Genomic DNA, 22817 nt, shown 5'->3' on the forward strand with positions numbered 1-22817 from the left:
TCCACCCTGGAAGTGGTACCCTGGGCAAGGGCCCATATGAGACCTCTACAACGCTCCCTGCTCTCTCGCTGGAGCCCCCGCTTCCGGAATTACTCCGTGCATCTACCTCTGCCATCCAGAGTGCGGACCCAGTTACGGTGGTGGCTGCAGGCCAACCACACAAGCAGGGGGTCGAAGATGTCCTCCCCCAAGTGGATTCTGCTCACCACAGATGCCAGCCTGAGGGAATGGGGAGCACACTGCGAAGAACTCACCGCACAAGGGCGGTGGAACAGAGAAGAGTCAGGGTGGAACATCAACCGTCTAGAGGCACGGGCAGTCCGGTTAGCCTGCCTGCAATTTGCTCACAGACTGAGGAACAGAGCAGTCAGAGTGATGTCCGACAACGCCACCACGGTGGCATACATCAACCGTCAGCGCGGAACCAGAAGCCGACAGGTGTCCTTAGAGATAGCCCCGCTGATGGCTTGGGCAGAGGCGAATCTTCAGGACATCTCCGCCGTCCACATTGCCAGAAGGGACAACACTGCGGCAGACTTCCTCAGCAGGGAAAGCCTAAATCCGGAAGAATGGCAGCTGTCCCCCACAGCCTTCCAGATGATGGTGGATCAGTGGGGGATTCCGGACATGGACCTACTAGCGGACAGGTCCAACGCTCAAGTACCCAGATACTTCAGCCGCAAGCGAGATCCGTTCTCTCACGGAATCGACGCCCTGGTTCAGCCATGGCCTCCAGGGACACTGCTATATGCTTTTCCTCCGTGGCCCCTGCTGGGCACCCTTATACACAAGATTCAGAAACACAAGGGCCTAGTTCTTCTAGTGGCACCAGACTGGCCAAGAAGACCCTGGTACGCGGACATGAGAAGACTACTGGCAGGGGAACCCCTTCCCCTGCCTCCTCTCGGGGACCTGCTACGTCAGGATCCCATCCTCCATGAGGATCCGGCTCAATTCTCTCTTACGGTCTGGCCATTGAGAGGGCTAGACTGAAGAAAAGAGGTTACTCGGAGCCGGTGATAGATACACTCCTCCGAGCTCGCAAGTTTTCCACATCCCTTACCTACGTAAGAATCTGGAGGGTATTTGAAGCTTGGTGTGACACTCAGGGCACCAACCCACATGCGACCACAATCCCTATTGTTCTGGATTTCCTGCAGGATGGGCTTCAGAAGGGTCTCTCCCTCAGCTCCATCAAGGTTCAGGTGGCTGCGCTGTCTTGCTACGGTCCCAGGAGGGACGGCAAGACCATTGCCACGCACCCAGATGTTTCCCGCTTCCTGAAAGGAGTCGAGCACATTCGTCCGCCACTGAAGTGGCCAGTGCCTCTGTGGAACCTCAACATAGTTTTGGATTTCCTCGCGGGATCCACCTTCAGACCCCTCCAGGGCCTGTCTCTCCGTTCTCTAACTCTGAAGATGGTGTTCTTGCTGGCTGTGTGTTCCGCACGCCGCATTTCGGAACTACAAGCGTTGTCCTGCCGTGATCCCTTTCTTAGAATCACTCCAGAGGCTATCCATCTTCACATGGTTCCATCCTTCTTGCCTAAGGTAGTCTCCCAATTTCACCTCAACCAGACCATATCCTTGCCAACCACGGCAGGTCTGAAGAAATCAGAAGAAGGGCGTTTGCTACGCCATCTCGACATCGGCAGATTGCTGCCCAGATATCTGGAAATGACAGAAGCCGTACGAAAGACGGACCATCTGTTCATCCTGCACAGCGGGAAGAAACAAGGAGAAGCGGCCTCTCGGCCCACCATCGCCCGCTGGATTAAAGAAGTTATCAGAGCGGCCTACGTAGAGGCCAGAAAGTCACCGCCTCTACAAGTCAAGGCTCATTCTACCAGAGCCCAAGCAGCATCTTGGGCAGAATCTAGGATGCTGTCGCCTGCAGACATATGTAAAGCGGCGACATGGTCCTCCCTCCATACCTTCTCCAGGTTCTACCGTCTGGATGTCCAGGCCAGGGAGGACACAGCATTTGCAAGGGCAGTCCTACATGGTCCTCAGGCAGCCTCCCACCCAGTCCGGGAGTAGCTTTTGTACATCCCACTTGTTCTGAGTCCATCTGGCTACACGCTAGGAAATGTTGAGATTACTTACCTGATAATCTCGTTTTCCTTAGTGTAGACAGATGGACTCAGCATCCCGCCCTGCTGCCGGTATACATGGGGTTCACCGATTCAAGGTAAGCCATGTCATTCTCTTACACAAGAGCGTCCCCTTTGCCAGGTGTCGACGCCTTCCGGTTGGGAATGCTGGCGGTCTCCAGCTCCTATCAATCGTTCAGGGGAATCCTGTTTCACTATTTCATTGATCGTCAGTACACATATATCCATAACAGCTTTTGCAAGGAAGATTACTGAGTTGCTTCACTTCCTGTGGGGGTATATGTACCCGTGCTGAAGTCAGATCCGTCTCCAAGTGCTAGCACGAGCACACTATACCCACTTGTTCTGAGTCCATCTGTCTACACTAAGGAAAGCGAGATTATCAGGTAAGTAATCTCAACATTTATCGTCAGGGGCATTTGTATTGTATCGTTAAATAGGGCACGGGAATTATTTGGGGGAGGGCGGGAAAACCGGCACACCAAAACAACCCCTAAACCCACCCCGACCCTTTAAAACCAATTCCTTACCCTCCCCCACCCTCCCGAACCCCCCCAAAATGTTAAGTTACCTGGTGGTCCAGTGGGGGGGTCCCGGCGCGATCTCCCACTCTCGGGCCATCGGCGCCATTTTGGCTGCCACTAATTAAAATGGCGCCGATGGCCCGATAAAAAAAAAAAAAAAAAAAAAACCCCACCCGACCCTTTAAATCGACCCCCCACCCTCCCCACCCTCCCGATCCAATTCACATCGCTAGGGAGGCCCGCGCCGCTAAAAAAAAACAAAAAACACCCGACCCTTTAAATTGACCCCCCCCCCCTCCCGACCCCCCCAAAACTTTTTAAGATTACCTGGTGGTCCAGGGGGGCCCAGGGGAGAGATCCAGGGGGGCCTCGGGGAGAGATTTTGAGGCATCAGCTGTTCAAAAAAAAAAATGGCGCCGATGCCCCTTTGCCCTTACCATGTGACCGGGTATCCGTGCCATTGGCCAGCCCCTGTCACATGGTAGGAGCACTGGCCGGCCAATGGCACGGATACCCTGTCACATGGTAAGGGCAAAGGGGCATCAGCCCCTATTATTATTATAATAGGGGCTGATGAGTAAAGTGGCCGGCGCCATCTTTAAAGATGGCGCCGGCCATCCAGTGCTCCTACCATGTGACAGGGGCCGGCCAATGGCAAGGATACCCTGTCACATGGTAAGGGCAAAGGGGCATCGGCGCCATTTTTTTTTTTTTTTTTTAGAACAGCTGATGCCGCGAAATCTCTCCCCGAGGCCCCCCTGGATCTCTCCTCTCCCCGAGGCCCCCCCTGAATCTCTCCCCGAGGCCCCCCTGGACCACCAGGTAATCTTAAAAGGTTTTGGGGGGGTCGATTTAAAGGGTCGGGTGGTTTGTTTGTTTTTTAGCGGCGCGGGCCTCCCTAGCGATGTGAATTGGAATCGGAAACGATTCCAATTCACATATCTTAACTATCAGATTCCCCCCCTCCACCAGCCGAATCTGATCGTTAAGACGATCTGGCACACGATTCACATCTCTATTACAGATAAGCAATTTTGCTGTCTCATTGAGGAACAATAGAAAGAGCTTTCAGCTGACTGGATGAAGTTGAAAACAATCCCCCTGATGTCAGTGTCTCAGCGATATGCCTGATTATTGAATTTCTAACTTGCACCAAGACCAGAATAAACCATTTTCAAGCCAACTTTTTTCATAAAGAAGAGAAGTGGATGCCTGGAATGCTCTTCTAGAGGATGTGTTGGAGACAAAAATGGCAATGGGATTCAAAAGCAGTGGGATAAATACAGAAAACAGAAGATAGTAATGAAGTACTTGGTAACCTGCACAAAGCAACAGTTCAGCCCCTAATAGCAGTGAATATTACTTCTTAGGAATGCATTGGGGTAACACACACTGATCAGCAATTACAACCCTAAACAGAAAGTATTATGGTAACCTGCATGGAGCTGCAGTTACAACCCGAAACAGCAGTGGTGTGTTAGTTTGGATATTTCTTTATTTATTTATTTAAAAATGTTTATATACCGCCTTTACAATTCAAAGAATTAAAACGGTTTACAACCAGACATACATAATAGATAAAAATAAAATAAAAAGCGGTATCCAACCGAACATACATAATAAACCAAAATAAAACAAATTAAAAATTATCATTAAATAAATCAATAGACATTTGTGCCCTACTTCAATAGACAGAAAGTGGATTGAGTCTGTGATATTATATCTATGACTGAGCTATTTAAATAAAAATAATGTGTGTAAGATGTAAATGAATATTAGTTTTGCAAATTGGAAAGTAAACTGTAAGCTTTCTGAAATAAATAAATTTTTAATGATTTTTTAAATTGTTGTTTTGAGGAAATGAGGCGGAGAGAGTCTGGGAATGAATTCCATAAAACAGGGCCGGCTACAGAGAAAGCCCTTTTTCTAGTTAATTCGTATTTGGCCAGTTTAATTGTGGGTACATCTAAAAGATTTTTGGAGAGGGATCTGAGTTGTCTGGGAGGTTTGTATATACGAAGATTAGTACACAGCCAGGTAGATGAAGTATTATAGATGAGCGAGTGTATAATTGTTTTTTGCGAGTGTATATTGTTTTTATGAAAAACAAACCTGAAGATGGCAGGATCTGAAATGGCCTATTAGCTGAAGAGGTAGAGGCCATCACTTTGTCAGATTTTAAGCATGCTTAGGACCATGGTAAGAAAAGGGTTGAGAGGACAGGAAAAAAAACTTTGAGGGGAAGAGGGAGTTGATGGCTTGCATAAGGGATTTTATGTGTGCATATACCCATTTGGATGAATCACTGCTGTGCAGACTGGATGGACCATTTTAGTCTTTATCTCCTTTCATTTACTATATAATAGTATATGGGTACAAAAGTATCCACGTACTTTGCACCTACTATGTGTGCAGCTCAAGTTTTGGGGAGGAAGCAACATATGTAGAATGAAAATTCAATTTTCCACACATAATCTCCCCTGGTCTGAAAATGCTCCAAGAAACACTATATTCAGTCATTCTTTGCTCTGCCTGGAGCAACTGTCAAATTCAGGATTGGGCTTAGATCCTTGTTTAAATTGTCCACTTACAGTACAATATTCAAAAGGTTTTACTCAGGTCTCTAAGTTGTTACCCAGGGAAAACTGCCCTCCCCCTCTGCAGGTAAAAATAAGGGTGGGTACTTTTACCTGTACCAAAAAGGGGTGGGAATAAGAACAAGGGAGGGCAGAGCCAGCTAACACCACACATTTTGGAATCCCTGCTGCTTATTTATGGTGCAGAATTGGAACCTGCTGCAAAGCACCAGCTGGCCCCATATTTTCAAAGAGAAACTCCAAATGGAGTTCCCATTTGAAGGTGTACTTGAAAACCCATGGCTACAAGGTACTTGTGAGCCTTCAAGCAACCCACAGGATTTCAAAATTGTCCTTTTAATATTCTGCCACCATTCCTCTCTTCTCTGCTCTTACTTTGTCATGAAATTCTTAATAACCTTTGCTCTCCATCTTCTTCCTTTCATTATAGATCCAAATATGTGTGGAGATACATCAGTCAGTAGCGGTGATGTCCAAACAATACCTGGCTGAGCTATCACGGCACAACTACATCACACCAAAAAGCTACCTGGAGCTGCTGAGCATCTTTTCCAGTCTAATTGGGCTTAAGAAACATGAACTCAAAACTGCCAAAAAAAGGATGAAGAGTGGTCTCGACAAGGTGAGAGGAAATGAGAGAGAGATTATCAGTGGTTAGTGATGGAGTGATAGGAAGAGAGAAGAACCCTGGAATAGGGATCTAATGTGCCCACAGAAATTCTGTTAGTGCTCAGATATTAACATGAGTTTTTATAAAAAATCTGAAAGATTAATTTAAAAGCCTAGTTCGCATCAAAACCGGGAGATACTTGCACAAGTTGGGCTGGCGCACATCGAGTGGATTTTAAAAACTGCCTGGATATTTGCCACTATATGCACAAATGAACATTTTTAAATAGGGGCAGGGCATGAGCTGGGCAGGGCATGGGTGTTCCTGGATTTTTACTTGAAGTTAGCACATAAATACTTACCTGCACAGGCATGTACCAAGGTTAGCTGTCATGTTACTTTACTTCTCCTATGGATGGCATGTAAATTATAAAATAAAGATATTAGATCGGCAGGGTTTTAAGGGTCAAGGCTAACGGGAGAAGAAAGGTTATTGAATTAGGCGGTTTGGAAGGCTTATTCCTTACCTGGGCGAACTGGGAACAACCTGGGAAATTGATAATGGCATCAGTACTTGGACAAAACTCGAAGCAACATTTCAAATCAATTTCCTGGAACTTCAAGCTACACATTGTGCTCTGTATGCGTTCAAGGACTGCCTTTCACACAAGACTGTTCTCATCCAAACGGACAATACAGTAGCCATGTGGTACATCAACAAATGGAGGTACGGGCTCGTATCTCCTTTTGCCAAGAAGCTGCACAGATTTGGGACTGGGCCCTAACACACTCAATGTTTCTCCATGTCACTTATCTGGCAGGCATTCACAATGTAGTGGCGGATCGACTCAGCCGTCAGTTCCAACCACACGAGTGGTCCCTGGATCCCTCAGTAACGACCAGGATATTTCAGCATTGGGGACAACCAACAATAGACCTCTTTGCGTCACACCTGAATCACAAAGTGGACAAATTCTGTTCTCTACACAAACAGAAAAACCAGCCAGCCAAGGACGCATTTGCTCGCCCTTGGAACTCAGGCCTTCTATACGCGTATCCTCCGATACCACTCATAACCAAAACTCTAGTGAAGCTACAACAGGACAAGGGGTCCATGATACTCATAGCCCCATTTTGGTCTCGACAAGTATGGTTTCCCACACTTCTAGACCTCTCGATCAGGGATCCCATTCGCCTGGGTGTAGCTCCCACTCTCATAACTCAGGATCAGGGTCGGTTGCACCATACCAACCTTCAATCCCTATCCCTGACAGCATGGATGTTGAAAGCTTGATTTTGCAACCACTCAATCTTTCAACCAATGTATCTCAAGTGCTTATAGCTTCACGTAAACCTTCCACATGGAAGAACTATTCTTCGAAATGGAAAAGATTTACTTTGTGGTGCAGACAAAAGAGTACTGACCCTTTCTCCTGCCCCACAACTTCTCTACTAGACTACTTATGTCATCTTTCAGACTCTGATCTCCAGACTTCATCTGTAAGAGTACATTTAAGTGCAATCTCAGCATGCCATAACAAGATGGGAGATGCACCAATATCCATACAACCTCTTGTCAGCAGGTTTGTGAGAGGTTTAACTCAACTTAAACCACCAATTCGGCCGCCAGTAACAGAATGGGACCTGAATCTGGTCTTAACAAGACTCATGCCTTCTCCTTTTGAACCCATGAATTCCTGTGATCTTAAATTTCTCACATGGAAGACTATGTTCCTTATAGCCATTACATTAGCTAGAAGGGTTAGTGAATTACAAGCACTTGTCACATACTCACCCTATACAAAATTCCTACATGACAGAGTGATTCTCCATACACATCCAAAAGTCCTCCCCAAGGTAGTTACGGAATTCCACTTGAACCAATCCATAGTTTTACCCACATTCTTTCCAAGAGCTCATTCTCACCAAGGAGAACGGGCCTTACATACCTTGGACTGTAAGCATGCCCTAGCATTTTACTTTAGACCGCACTGCAGTCCACAGGAAATCCACTCAGCTCTTTGTATCTTATGATCCAAACAAACCGAGTAAAACAGTGGGTAAACATACTCTATCCATCTGGTTAGCAGATTGCATACAGTTTTGCTATGAAAAAGCAGGCCTTCGTCTCCAAGGGCGAGTAAAGGTACATTCAGTAAGAACAATGTCAACCTCAGTAGCACACTATCGTTCAGTGCCAATTCTTGACATATGTAAAGCAGCAACATGGAGTTCTCTTCACACCTTTGCAGCTCTTACTGTTTGGACAAACATGGATGACACGATTCAGCCTATGGACAATCTGTCTAAAAGAACTTGTTTCCAGTTTAATCCCAGCTCCTTCTACATCCAACCTGCTGTGATCTTCGGCTGCCTCATTTTCACCAACAATACTTCACTGTTGCTTCACTAAAAAATGACTCCGCCTCTAGCTTGCTAATCACCCATATGTGAGGACTAGCATCCTGCTTGTCCTGGGATAAAGCAAAATTGCTTACCTTGTAATAGGTGTTATCCCAGGACAGCAGGATGTAGTCCTCATGAAACCCACCTGCCACCCCGCGGAGTTGGGTTGGAGAAGTTTTATTATTTTATTTTTGCTAAAGCTTATTGCTACATACGAGACTAGAGAGAGACCCCTGTTGCAGATAATATAATGGCATGCTGGGCATGATCAGTGCCCTCACAGGGCCAGTCAAAAGTTTCTAGAAACTTTGATAGAACGTTTTCCCGCAATAGGGCTCTGTCAGTGACGTCACCCATATGTGAGGACTACATCCTGCTGTCCTGGGATAACACCTATTACAAGGTAAGCAATTTTGCTTTTTATAACATGCACACATATACGCACGTATGTTATAAAATGGCCGTGTCCATGGGCGCGGGCCAATGAATGCGTGCACAGGGGCACACGTGAGATATTTGAGAAGCAACTTGTCATTGACTTTGTTTTCTGGAGGTGGATTTTATCTAGTAAGGTAAAACATTTTTAGGCAATAAAAAAGCTCATTCTGTTGCCAATATTCACTTTTCCTTTAAGACTACATTTTCTTTCTCTTTTTTTTTTAAGTCTTTATTTAACAACTTTCTCAGGCATAAATGCACAATAGAAAACAGCAGGTAAATTGCAATGTGTACAGACCAACTTGTGACTTTACATGACCTGTACATATAAAATATTAAATACAGAGGCAGCTATCCCAAAGATCACGCACAATATTCTACATCCAGACCCCAAGTTAAGATTTATTTAAAATGCAGGGATCAGGCAAGAACCAGGAATGTGCTAAGACCTGTTACTCAGTATTTGTGAGATACCTGAGCTTCAAGGTGCAAAGAATTACAGCAATACCTGGATGTGGTATGTGGGAGCGCTGAGAGGAGAGGATCATCTTGCTGGTGGGTGAAAAGAGTCGCCTACCTGGGAGCTGTTTTCTCCACTCTTCACTGCAAAGTCCTACCTAAATGCTGCAAACTCCACCAAAGCAGCTCCTCTGTGCCAGCACGGGTCAATCCCACCCCGCCCCCCATGACATCATCAAGGGGTGATAGCACAAAGGAAGTGCACGATGCCGGAGGTACTGCGCATTCGTTGTGTCACGTGCCGAAGGTGCGCGACAGAGGGGCTCACCTGTTTGTGCACCCCTTCGTGCACTCTTCTGTACCTCTGCACTTTATGCTCTTGTTTTGCATTTGAATACTATTTTTCTGCCCGGATGCTATCATCTGTAAACACAATGCTTACTGCTTTGAATTATCAAAATCTGTACTGGAACAGGTATTACCTTTTCTTTTCTCTTCTCTTAAAATGTACATTTCCACTATTATGGGCAAAGGTAAATATGGTGAACTCTCAAACTATCGCCATAGACATATTGAAACCAAATGCTCTTCATTGAACTATTACTCCCACACTTAAGACTATAACTATAATGATAGCTTCCATCTCTTTGTTAATTTTCAGCGTATAATCATTAAGAAAAAAGATACCCATAATTTTTTATTTAATTTCCTCTCATTTACCAGTTGCTGTTCTTTTTTTTTTTTCAAAATCATTTTTATTGAAGAGTAAAGACAGTATAACCATCTAAACATAGAAGAGGTGCCCGATATCCCATGACAGACCATCAACAATAATATCAAACCACACCCCTGAACTGTGCTTGCACCTGATGCCAGGCGCACTGCCCCACTCCTTTACAATATCCGATGGAGATAACCATCAGACAAAGTCTATTAAGTCAGGCACACATCCCACGCTCACCATTCATCCAATACATGCACACAGCCACTCCCCTCCCCCTCGAACCCCTAGGAGAGTAGCACATAGGACTCATAATACATATTTTTTCAGAGGAAGAACATATACAGCCGAACGTTAAGGTCCAAGAATCCTTTTACCATCTTCCCATGCCCAGCCCTTTTGACCCAGGGGCAGGGATTCTATTACTACAAACTAGTGAGTTTAGTCACTTCCATGAAGAGTGATATCCCAGGGAAAGCAAATAAGTTTGTATTTCCAGCGGCAGTAAGGTAAAGCAGGTAGCCCAACATTGCCTATAGTCCGAGTCCGGCAGTCTCAAGCCCTGTAAAGAGGCTAATCTCTCCAGTTGCATAGTGGAGGCCATTCGATAATACCATGCCTTTGTGGTCAGAAGTTTATTCGGTTGTATCCAGTCTGCTAGGATCGTGCGGCAAGCCAATAATATAACAGTATGGCCAAACCTGTCCAAAGAAACCGTATAGGCGGGCACCGCACCTCGTAGGCCCGACAGAAGAAGCTTGTCGCTCCTGCCAATGGCTGACTGTGTACTTTGAGCAACAACAGTCAATACTTTGTTCCAAAACCCTGCCAACTGGGGGCACGTAAACAGTCGATGTACCAAAGTTCCCCTGTCCTGATTACATTTGATGCACATGAGCGATGTAAGTCTCCCCATTTGATAACGACGCACATCATCACAAATAATATGATGTTAAATTTTAAATTGTAATTCCTGGAGTGATAGATCTGGTACACTTTTCTGCATATTTTTAAAACATGAAAGCAAGTAGGATGAGGACACATTAGTCGCCCCCATCTCAGTCCAGTATTGCGCCAGGTATGAGAGATGCCAAGGTGTGCAATACTTTCTCCCCATCTCGCACCATCCTTTTATTGAGTTTTGCTTTAAGGCCACATCAAAGAAACACTGGGCGAATAGACGTTCCTGCCGATACTGGTCATCTGTCCACTTGAAACTTTGCAAGTAATGGCGTGTTTGTAAATATGCGAAAAATTGCTTAGCTGGTAATTCATAGTCTGTAGCCAATGATGCAAAGTCTTGCACTAATGGAGTGTCCTCAGAATAAAATTGATACATGAACGGAAGTCCTTTTTGTAGCCAGGCATCAAAAATAGCATAATGTTCGCGCCTCGGAGGAAAATCCCAATTACCCAGCAACGGCATTAAGAGAGAGGCGAGTCCAGTCAAGCCTCCCTGTATCCGGAGCCACTGCCAAGCCTGGCGACAGGGGTGAACCAAACTACGCGGAATTTGTAGAGAACGCTATGCTGTATTACTAGCTTGCATAAGGTATAATGGAGACCACGGGAAAACCATACTAATAACAAGCCCAACTTCACAGTATGTATAGCGATCAAGGATCCACTCACCTACAAAATGTAACTGACAGGCTGCATTAAAGAGTCGAACATCTGGCAGACCTAGGCCTAGGCCCCCCTCCCTCCTAGGATATGTCAACACCTTGTAATTCAGCCGAGCTCTCTTTCCAGCCCTCACAAACTTTTGAAACGCTGCTTATAACCAATTAATGTCCCTGCCTGTCAGCCAACAAGGCAACATGTGCATCTTATAAAGTAACTTCGGCAATAAAACCATTTTAAGCAAAGCACATCTGCCAAATAGGGAAAGAGGCAGGGCCCTTCATGTCTGAAGTTGGGTGGCCAAAGCTGCAATCGTATTGGAAATATTGAGCTCATAGAGGTCTGTAAGATCTCGTGATATCCAAACCCCCAAATATTTTATTTTGTTTTGATCCCAAGTAAAAGGAAAATCTCCCCTCCATTGACCCTGCACCTTAGGATTTAACGCTAAAGCCTCCAATTTTGCAAAATTAATTGTTAAGCCTGCTATACTGTGAAAAGAGGTAAAATGGCTAATAATGACTGGGATACTAGCTGTCGGATTGCCGACAAATAGTAAAATATCAGTGGCAAACATTGCCAGCTTCATCTGATGCCTTCCCAGACGAAGACCCTTAAATTCCCCATCCAGCCTTAATTTAATTGCCAGAGGCTCCTACGCTAAAATAAATAAAAGAGGCGAGAGGGGGCACCCCTGCCATACCCCACAGTGGATAGGGAAGGGTGTAGACAATGCTCCATTAATGAGGAGACGGGTGCTAGGATTAGAATACAGTGCCTGCAACTAATTGAGAAAAGGACCAGATATACCATAAGTCTGCAGAGCCCGAATAAATAGCTCCAAGAAAGAGTGTCAAAGGCCTTCTCTGCGTCTAGACTCAAGATCACCGCCTCCGTTGTCGGATGAAAATTTAACACTCCTATTAAACGCCTCACATTTTTTACTCCTTGCCGCCCTTTAATAAAACCCATTTGATCTTCATGGATGACAGAAGGCAGGAGGGAATTTAATCTAGCAGCAAGGACAGCAGCTAAAATCTTCAGGTCACCATTAATTAAAGAAATAGGCCATTAAGAGCCAACATCTTGCAAATCCTTGCCTGGTTTTGGCAGGAGAACTATAGTAGATTGGTTTTCCAAGGGACTAACTGCTGGATCCTGAAGTAACCCATTATAATACTGCCGCAACACCTGCAGCATGGGAAATTTTAAGATCTTATAGAATTCTGGTCCTAATCCATCTGGCCCTGCCTGGTTTCAAGCTGTGTATCACCGCATGAATTTCCATATCTGCAATTGGTTTATTTAACATGGCCTGCTGATCCACAGTAAACCGAGGCCAAGGCACATTATTAAAAAAACTCTTCCCTCATCTCAGTATTGCTTGGTTTATCCCCATATAACTGGCTGTAGTATTCATGAAAGCGATCCGCTATCGCCTTCGCAGTAAAGTGTCACACCACATTGCGATCCTTAATACTAGTGATGAAAGATTTAGGGCCACGCACCCGTACTAAGTTAGCTAATAACTTACTGGATCTATTACCATAACGATACATCTGAAACTGATAATAGCGCAAGGATTTAGAAGCTCTCTGGTGTAAGAGTTCCTGTAACGTTTCATAAATACCCTTTGCCTCCCTTTTACAAGTTTCCGACATCTCCTGCATATGCCAAAGTTGGGCAGCTTTCAACTCTGCAGTAAGTTTAAGTATCGCCCCGTTTCTGGCCTTATTCTGAGTGGCAACGTATGCTATAATGTGCCCGCGCATCACCGCTTTTCCCGCTTCCCATAAAACCCCAGGCATTACCTCCGGACTCAAATTGAATTGCAGATAATCTTCCCATCTCCTCTGCAGGTACTGGAAAAATTCCTTGTCCAAGAGTAGACTAGGGGACATACGCCAGGAAAAGGGAGGTTTCGACGTGTGACCTAAAGTGACAACAACTGATACCGGAGCATGGTCAGACAAGGCTATCGTACCTATTGTGGCCATCGACGTTTTAGGGAACAGAAAGTCGGAAATTAAGAAATAATCAAGATGAGAGTATGACCCATGCAGGTGAGAAAAGAAGGTGTAATCTTGTTCCCCAGGGTGCAAAGTCCTCCATATATCTAAGAGGTGCAACTCCTGGCACAGAAAATTAGGCCCCTTTTGACTATCCCCCAGCTCTGCAGACTTAGGCGGTCGACAATCCTCATTTTTATTAGCTACACAATTGAGATCTCCCCCCACCAGCATTGCATAGTCTGTGAACTCCCTGAATATCCCCAACAAACAGTTGAAAAAATTGTGATTATAGACATTTGGTGCATATACATTACACAAGATTACTTTTTGTTGATTGCACAATCCCTGGACAATGATGTAACCGCCTTCTGGATCTTGCCAGACCCTCTCTGACTGGAAGGGCAGTTGTTTATGAATTAATATTGCAACACCTCTTCTTCGAGAACTATAAGAGGAGAAATATCATTGTCCCACCCATTCTCTTTTCAGCTTGATATGTTCACCTGCCGATAAGTGGGTTTCCTGAAGAAACACCACCTGCGCATTCATGCGTTTAAATGCCATCAAAAGCTTCTTTCTTTTAATTGGGGAATGAATTCCATCTACATTAAGAGAAGTAAATTTTACCGCAGCCATCACATTAGAGTCTTAGAGGCTCAGCCAGTATAAAATGTGTAAAGAAAATGTCAATATAGAGAATCCCTCGGCTCCCCAGCCTGAGCCTCCGGGATCATAAGGAAACAACTCCTATCTTGCTACATCAATGTCCAGTATAGACTGTCCCCCAGCCAAAAGTACTTCTACCGCTCCTAAGGATTCCTTCTGACCCCCCCTAACCCCCATCATCCAGTCCCATACACTCCATGCATACCATACATACCAGTTTACAATCCATTCATACTTACAGCTTGCAAGTTGCATCCTTAGGAGGCCCAGAACTCTGACATACCCCCATTGTCGAGGCATGCCAAAGGTCTCCTCCGCCCCCTCCCCCCAAAAATTACAGTGTAAATATGAAATTGAACAATTAATACAGAACATGACAATATAACTTTGTAACCGTTGAGAACTGAAACGTATGGCCGAAACTGTGGCTCCCAAGTGGTATAATCCCCCTCCATAACCCATTTTTTAGAAATAACTCCCATTAATCAGGACACCATCTCCAAACCAACACAATTATGAGGGATTTCATGGTACAGATGTTCAATGTTTCCTTCGAGAACATTCCGGTCCTGGCCATTCTCTATTGTGAGTGGCATTTATTTGGTGGCTCCCGCTCCAGGGGGCCCTGCTGGAACCAAGTTCGCCAGGAAGGCAGAGGCATCATCAGGTTTCAAAAAAAAGAGAGTCTTGTTATCATGGTTTATCCTGAGTTTCGCCGGGTAAAGGAGTGCAAACGAGATTCCTCTTTTATGGAGCTCAGTACACGCAGGCGCCATAGCCCTCCGCTGTGTGGCAACCGCCGCTGAAAAATCATTAAAGATCAAGATGTGATTTCCTTCATATTCTAGCACTGAACGCTTTCGGTACTCTCTCATCAGTTGCACCTTATGTAGCCAGTTTAGAATACGTATCATTACAGGCCATGGTCTATTATCTCCTTCCCGTAAGGGACCCAGTCGATGGGCACGTTCACATCATAGTTGGCCCACCAAAGATGTCAAGCCCAAATAATTGGGGAGCCAATCCTCTATAAGATGATACAGTTCTGATTCTTTTACAATCTCTGGGATACCAACTATTTTAATATTGTTCCTTCGGTTTCTATTCTCTTGATCTTCTATCCGGGTCAGGAGTGTGGCCTGTTGTTCCGTAAGTTGTTGGACCTGTCATTCTGCATTGACCAGCCTATCATCCTGATCACTAATCCTTTGCTCCACACCATCCATCCGCTTGGCCTGTCCTTCCAATGTCCCCTTTATAGCATCCATCATAGTCTGTAGCCTAATGAGTCTCTCATCCAGTGCTCCTGAGATCCGAGATGAGATTTGCAGTAAAACATCCTCCGACACTGACGTGAGTTGTTTCGCACCGTCCGTATTATTAGCCATTCTGGCTGTGGGAGTTCCTCGCTCAGGACAAGCCCTGGAACGCCTATGGCGCATTCCTTGATATCCCCCACACTAGACGTTAGCAATGCTCAATAATCTATCCACCTGGGAAGAACTTATCTTCTGATTACCATGTCCAGTGAAATCTGCAAAGGTCTCAACATGGAATAAAATGTGAGATAGACAAAGCTATCAGGATGGGAGGCACTATCCACACGCAAAACTCTATGTGATCAAGGCAGGTGACATGCAAATTTAGGGAGATCAACAGTGAGACCAATACGTAGGAGCAGTGCCAGAAATGCCAGTGAGTATGCAGATGATCAAAATAATGAAGGAAGGACTGCACTCACGGTTGTGCCATCACAATAGGAGAGCCAGGCAAACTAACATACTAAATGTCCATATTATTACTCTGCGTGAGTGACCCCCCTGAGACCGAGCACGCCGAAGCTGTAAGCCATCGCCTGGAGATCAAAGACGAGAGCACACTGAAACCACCACCATCCTGACCACGTGGCTACTTTGCAGAACAGGGATTGTGTTCGGGGCTTCTCACTACCAGCACCCCGATCGTCCACAGCCTCCTTGCTTTTAGATGGATTCAGCTGCCCCAGGGTTCCGTTACTCACTACCTCCTCGGTCACCTTCCAAATCGCTGCTGCATACGGAAGGTTGTGAGTAGCAGTCTTATCGAGCAGGCACCACTTTGAGCGCGCGAGATGGGATATCGCCATGCAGGGTTCTTGCTATCTGCTCCCGTGAAATTCACCAGTCTTCACCCCAGCCTTGGGAGCAGAGATACTCGAGGGGCCCCCCGTGAAAATTCAGGGGAAATCACCGCAGTTTCAGTCCAATTCTGGGGGGAACGTCAGAAGGGAGCCGCGGAGCTCTCGCTTCCAATTATCCGACGGGTGACGCTTCACCGGGAGTCCGGCTGCGTAAATTTTACTGCTTGATGAATGCTGCTTGAATTTAGCTGCAGAAATATTACTGCTTGGGGTTTACTGCGTAAATTTGTCGGCTTATATGTTGCTGCTGAAAAAATTTTTGTTTGTTGTATTGTTTTTGTTTTTCTGCATGAATTTTGCTGCTGCCTATATTAGGCTGCTTGAAAATTACTGCTTATAATGTGCGGCATGCAGGTTGCTGCTTGTATTATGCTGCGGTAATTTTCCACGAGGATGTAGCTGCTGATAGTTTGCTGCTTAAATCGTGTTACCTATATTACGCTGCTTGAATTTTGCTGCTTATAGTTTGCTGCTGGGAGTATGCTGCATATATGAAATGCTGCAGGTAATGGATGACGACCAAAATCTGTGACAGCGTCAGTCACTTTGCTAGGCCACAGCGAACAGCTCAGTCCCGAAAAAATTACCTGCTTTGATAAGGGTTATAACTAATAATTAATATGGACTGCCTCTTGCAAGAGAGCTGCTCTCCCCCAATGCAAAGTGATGTCTAAGTGCCCGTAGATCTCGTTCCTGTTCCAATGCACCTGCTGGGTTAAAAGCTACCAATATGGCTGCCCAGAAGAAAGCTGTTGCTCCACACTCCACTCTGCTGCCTTTAGATGGGCTACAGTCTCCATCTCCGGTGCAACTCGACCCGGTGTCCAAAGTCTCAATTGGAAAAGCCAGGAGAGTAAAAATGTTCCGTTTTTAAAAGTTTAAATTATGGCTGGTAAGTTTGTCCTACGGCTCCGATGGCAGTCGATAAGGAGAGAAAAGGCAGGAATCACGGGCGCCAGCAGCCAGTTCGGCACTCGGCAATCGGCACAGCAGAAAATTATTCTGTTTAAAATTTTGTTTAATTGTGAGGAAATTAATGCTGGAGGCAGCTTTCGCAAAGCCTGCTGCCCAGGCTGACCTGAGTCGGGAGGCAAATCTTTAGTTTCGCGGCCAAGATGGCGTCTGGGAGGACAGAAAGGCAAGGGCTGTACTTACTGCCAAAACTCCCGTCCTGCGGCGAGCAACTCCCTTTGTGTCCAGCGGTTTTTGCCTGCAGGTCATGCCCAATCCGGGGCTGTGTTTAAAAGAAAAATTCAGCAATTTCTCCGCGGCTGAGTTTTTATTCCATGCAGAAGCAGTGCTGGAGCCTCAGGCACGAGCTGCCATTCCTTCTCGCGGCGAACAGCCCACTTATTTTATATTTTAATATTTTATTTGCAATATCTCCTTTAAATAGCGGCTCTCACCCGATTCAGGGCTGTGGCAGGATTCCGACTTCTTTTTCTTGTTCCCCCGCTGTTGTGTGTGCGGCGAAAATGGCAGCCGGGGGGAAGGCAGAGCTCAGGCTGCACTCCCTAACAGCTCTCCCGCTTCTCCGCAAGCAGCGCCTCTGGCCTTTTTGTGAGTTCTTGCGGCAGCAACTCCCACCCAATCTGATACTTCGGCAGGAGTCGCGTTTTTGAAAGTTTTTAAAGGCGAAAAAGTTGGTCAGGGAGAAGGCAGGACAGGAGCCTCAGGCGCACGCAGCCATCATGTTTCGTGGTGAACAGCGCCCCCCGCAGATACCAGATGCTGTTCTTATCATTGAAACATGGCTTTTTGAATATGACAATGTTCTATTAAATTCTATTAACCCCATAGGCTATATTTCATTTTTGGAACCTCGTCCCAATCGCAGAGGAGGTCTATTGATCATTGTCAAAGATTCCCTGCAACCCTGCAGGAAACCTTTACCAATGTATTATCCTTATGAACTTATGCTCATCTCTACCAGCCTAGTAAACCTTTGTATTGTATACTGTCCTCCCAGCCTACTCACTAACAATCTTTCCCCTCTGATAGAATCCTTAACAACATTACCAGTCAATTTATCTAAAACTATTTTAGCTGGTGATTTCAATCTACATTTTGACCTAACACCCCCCCCATGCCATCTCTTCATTAATCAATTAATAAATGATTAATCAGTAGAGATGTGAATCGTGTGATCGATCGTCTTAACGATCGATTTCGGCTGGGAGGGGGAGGGAATCGGATCGTCGCCGTTTGGGTTTTTTAAATATCGTGAAAATCGTGTAAATTGAAAACCGGCACACTAAAACATCCCTAAAACCCACCCCGACCCTTTAAAATAAATCCCCCACCCTCCCCAACCCCCCCCAAATGCCTTAAATTACCTGGGGTCCAGTGGGGGGGAGGGGGGGAAAACCGGCACACTAAAACAACCCTAAAACCCACCCCGACCCTTTAAAATAAATCCCCCACCCTCCCGAACCCCCCCAAAATGCCTTAAATTACCTGGGGTCCAGAGGAAGGGTCCCGGTGTGATCTTTTACTCTCGGACCTCCGGTGCTTGTAGAAATGGCGCCGGCGCTACCTTTGCCTTGTCATATGACAGGTCAAAGGTAGCGCCGGCGCCATTTTGTTTTTTGTCCCCCGCTGGACCCCCAAGCTGGCCAAAAGTCCCTGGGGGTCCAGCGGGGGTCCGGGAGCGATCTCCTGCCGCGAATCGTTTTTCCGTACGGAAAAACCAAAGGTAGCGCCGGCGCCATTTCTACAAGCACCGGAGGTCCGAGAGTAAAAGATCACACCGGGACCCTTCCTCTGGACCCCAGGTAATTTAAGGCATTTTGGGGGGGTTCGGGAGGGTGGGGGATTTATTTTAAATGGTCGGGGTGGGTTTTAGGGTTGTTTTAGTGTGCCGGTTTTCCCGCCCTCCCCCTTCCCCTCCCCCTTCCCCCGATTTACGATTTTTTGACGATAAATCGGGGGAATTGTTATTGTATCGCGGCTCTAACGATTTTTGACGATTTAAAATATATCGGACGATATTTTAAATCGTCAAAAAACGATTCACATCCCTATTAATCAGGACTAGGCTGGGAACAACTCATAGATCAGCCGACACACATAAAGGGGCATACTCTAGACCTTGTCTTCTATAACCCTGCTCACATAGAGCTAACCACAACTATTCAACAAGTTCCCTGGTGTAACCAGTTCTTAATACAAGTAAGCGGTGAGCTCATACATACTCCATCTAACATTCCTGACAGTCCTAAAAAAATACTAAAAAGAAAGCACGTTGATGCTGATACTTTTGTTAATGTTCTACTTCATAAAATCCCTACACTTCCTGACATTGATATTAATCACTTGACATTTGGAACTCCGCAAAATCTACTTCTTTCAGTACTATAACCCCAAGCAAACTCTGTACCACCAGATCCAAACTGAGTGCGGCTTGGTTTTCAATAAATCTACAACAAATGAAAACTAAATTATGGTGCCTTGAACGCTGCTGGTGAAAAAATCCAACTTCAGATAATAAAACTGCTTATTTTACACAATTGAAAAATACAAAAAAGAAATAGACTGTGCCAAAATATCTTATTATGCAGACAAAATCAAAAAGGCCAGTGGTAATCCAAAATATTATTCAATATCGTGAAATCATTAACTTTGCAAAGAATTTCCTCCCATTCCAATACCTCAAATGACTTATGCTCTAAAATTGCATATCACTTCCAAGAAAATGTACTCAAAATTTCCTCAGAATTCCAACATTTGCCAGTTCCAAAAATAAACCTTCCCTCACTTTCATGCTCTTGGATTACTTTTTCTGAAACTGATGCCCCTACGGTTTCTAGTCTACTCACAAAATTGAGAGTATCCAACTGTCCTTATAACCCCTGCCCAGCTCAACTACTAAAAGATAGCTGAAACTGTCTTGCACCATCCATAGTGCAACTAGTCAATCTATCACTTAACACAGGAAAATTTCCAGATATTCTCAAACTTCTGTCAGACCCATACCCAAGAAAAAGACAACAGGCCCATTTGAGTTTACAAACAAACCTTCACCCAATTGCCTCTTTGACAACCCTTGCTAAAGTAATCAAATCTACCGTTCGCCATCAATTAACTAAATATATCACAGATTTTAACATCTTACATCCAAATCATCATGGCTTCCACAAAAGACAGCACCGAAACTTTGCCACTATCCGCTTTTGACACTATTATTCGTGGCTTTGACACCAACACTGACTTCATAATAATTTTTCTTGATCTCACCGCAGCCTTCGACACCTTAAATTGTGACTTACTTCTCGCTAATCTAGAATATATAGGACTACGAGATAACTTTCTTCGATGGGTTTCCTCTTTCATAACTGAATGTCCTCAATAAATTAATCTAGATTTTCATCACTCTGAATGGTTTACCAATCAACCGGGGCCCCCCAAGGATCCTGTTTATCTGCCATGCTATATTTAACATTTATCTTCTCCTACTATGCTACATACTAATTGGTTTAGGTATAGACTTCAAGATCTATGCAGATGATATCCAACTAATCATCTCTTACACCTCCTCCTGGAATCACACCTTTTCATTAATCACGTTTTACTTAGAAACTATAACAACTTGGCTGTCTCATAATAGACTAAAACTAAATGCTGGAAAAACCTTATCAACCATCCTCAACACCCCCTGTGGGCCCCCCCTCGCATCTCTCCTTTGATGATCACCAAATTCCTATTGTCACTCATGCATGAAACGTAGCCGTCATTGTTGACTCTAAACTATCTATGACAAAAAACATATCCAAATTAGTAAAAACTTCATTCTATAAATTGAATCTCTTAAATAATTTAAAACCCCTTCTATTTCCAACGGACTTCAGAACTGTACTTCAAGCTATTATCCTCTTAGGATTAGATTATTGCAACTCCTTATATGTTGGCCTCCCAAAACAACCATCTGCCCTCTGCAACTCATACAAAATTCCGCAGCTTGCCTAATAACAAACTCTAAGAAAAATGAACACATCTCCCCTGTTCTTTTTTACCCTCAATGGTTACCTATTGAACAATGTATTCAATATAAAATCCTAACCCTTATCTTCACCTTAATCCATAACCCTTTGTCCATCTGGTTGTGCACCTCAATACGTATTTACTGATAAATTCCTTCTTGAGTCCCGACAGTCAATATCGCAAGACTCAACATCACTAGAAAATGTGCCTTCTCCATGGCAGGCCCCCTGCTCTGGAATTATTTACCAATGACACTAAGACTCATTACCAATCCCAAAGAATTCAGAAAAAAATTAAAAACCCATCTATGTACCATTACTTTCAACCTCGATCACTGTGTATAATTGTTCCACAACCTCCATTTTCCTCTCGCTTTGCTGATATCATGACGTCTGTCTTAATGATCCAACCTATATTCTTAAGTTTCAATTTCAATTTCTGATTATAGTTTTACCCTTATTATTTAATTTAATTTTATTTCATTATTGTTTACACTGTCAGTTTTATCAGTTTATGATTTATTTATGTATCTTTTTATGTGTAAACTGCCTAGACCATTGCCTATGTATAAGCGGTATCAAAACTTTTTAAATAAATAACATTTCAAGATCTACAATTTCTTGCAGCCGGTGATGCCAATAGTCCAAAGAGGGACTAGTTTTCTAAAAGGTGGCAATCGTGAACCTAGCTGCCAATAGCAGATTGACCCATTAATTTCCAATATTTAACCAGGACCCCAGATCCTACCCATCTGCCCAGCAAACCCAATTCTGGCCCCACAAATACATGAAATTCCAAAATGTCAGCAATCTCTTGAGTAATCCCTGACCAGAAATGGTGCACACTTGGATATTTCCACCACATGTGCAGAAAAGTTTCCAGTTCACCACCCCCCCTCAGTAGGATTCACTGGAACCTGGAAATATTTTAGCATAGTATGCTGGAGTTTGGTAAATTCTATGCAAAAGACGGATCATCAGTGCAATCCTCTTAGCACATATAGAGGAGTGTTGAGCCTATAACCATATGTATTTCCAGTCTTTAGAATCTAGAATGATATCCCGGTCAGAGTTCCATGAATCACTCAACCCCTGTGAGGTGTTTTGTCCAGATTTGCCGCCAATGAGTCCCTTATACATAATTTCAACTCCATATACTCTAACCTCTGGGTCACTAATACATTTTTCATACCCACTCAATGGATGCAAGGGTCTTGACAAGCAAAAGCTATCTGACAGAGCCTGTTGCATCTGCAGATATTGAGCATGGCCCTCCTGACTGATGTCAAAATCCTCAACTAGTGTCTGAAAGGACAAAAACCTTTCATCTCCCCACAAATGCACAATAGCTACCAGACCATGCTCTCAGAATTCCTTGAAAACAGGAGAAAAGGTGTGACTCGACAAACTCGAATTACAATAGATGGGAGAGATAGGCAAAAGCTCTCCCTCCTGAATGTCCAGAAATTTGGATCGTATGTGTTAATATAG

General features: G+C 44.7%; 1 protein-coding gene across 2 annotated transcripts in view; it reads left to right on the forward strand.

Annotated features, from left to right (window-relative positions):
* DNAH1 (dynein axonemal heavy chain 1) overlaps positions 1-22817 on the forward strand; it is a 1058897-nt gene that overhangs the window by 760788 nt on the left and 275292 nt on the right. For both annotated transcript variants that reach the window (XM_029599497.1, XM_029599496.1), the window contains exon 52: positions 5665-5856. In XM_029599497.1, coding sequence (XP_029455357.1) covers positions 5665-5856 — 192 coding nt within the window. The remainder of the gene's footprint in view (positions 1-5664; positions 5857-22817) is intronic.

Source organism: Rhinatrema bivittatum, chromosome 4 (genome assembly GCF_901001135.1).
Source record: "Rhinatrema bivittatum chromosome 4, aRhiBiv1.1, whole genome shotgun sequence".
Lineage (NCBI taxonomy): Eukaryota > Metazoa > Chordata > Amphibia > Gymnophiona > Rhinatrematidae > Rhinatrema > Rhinatrema bivittatum.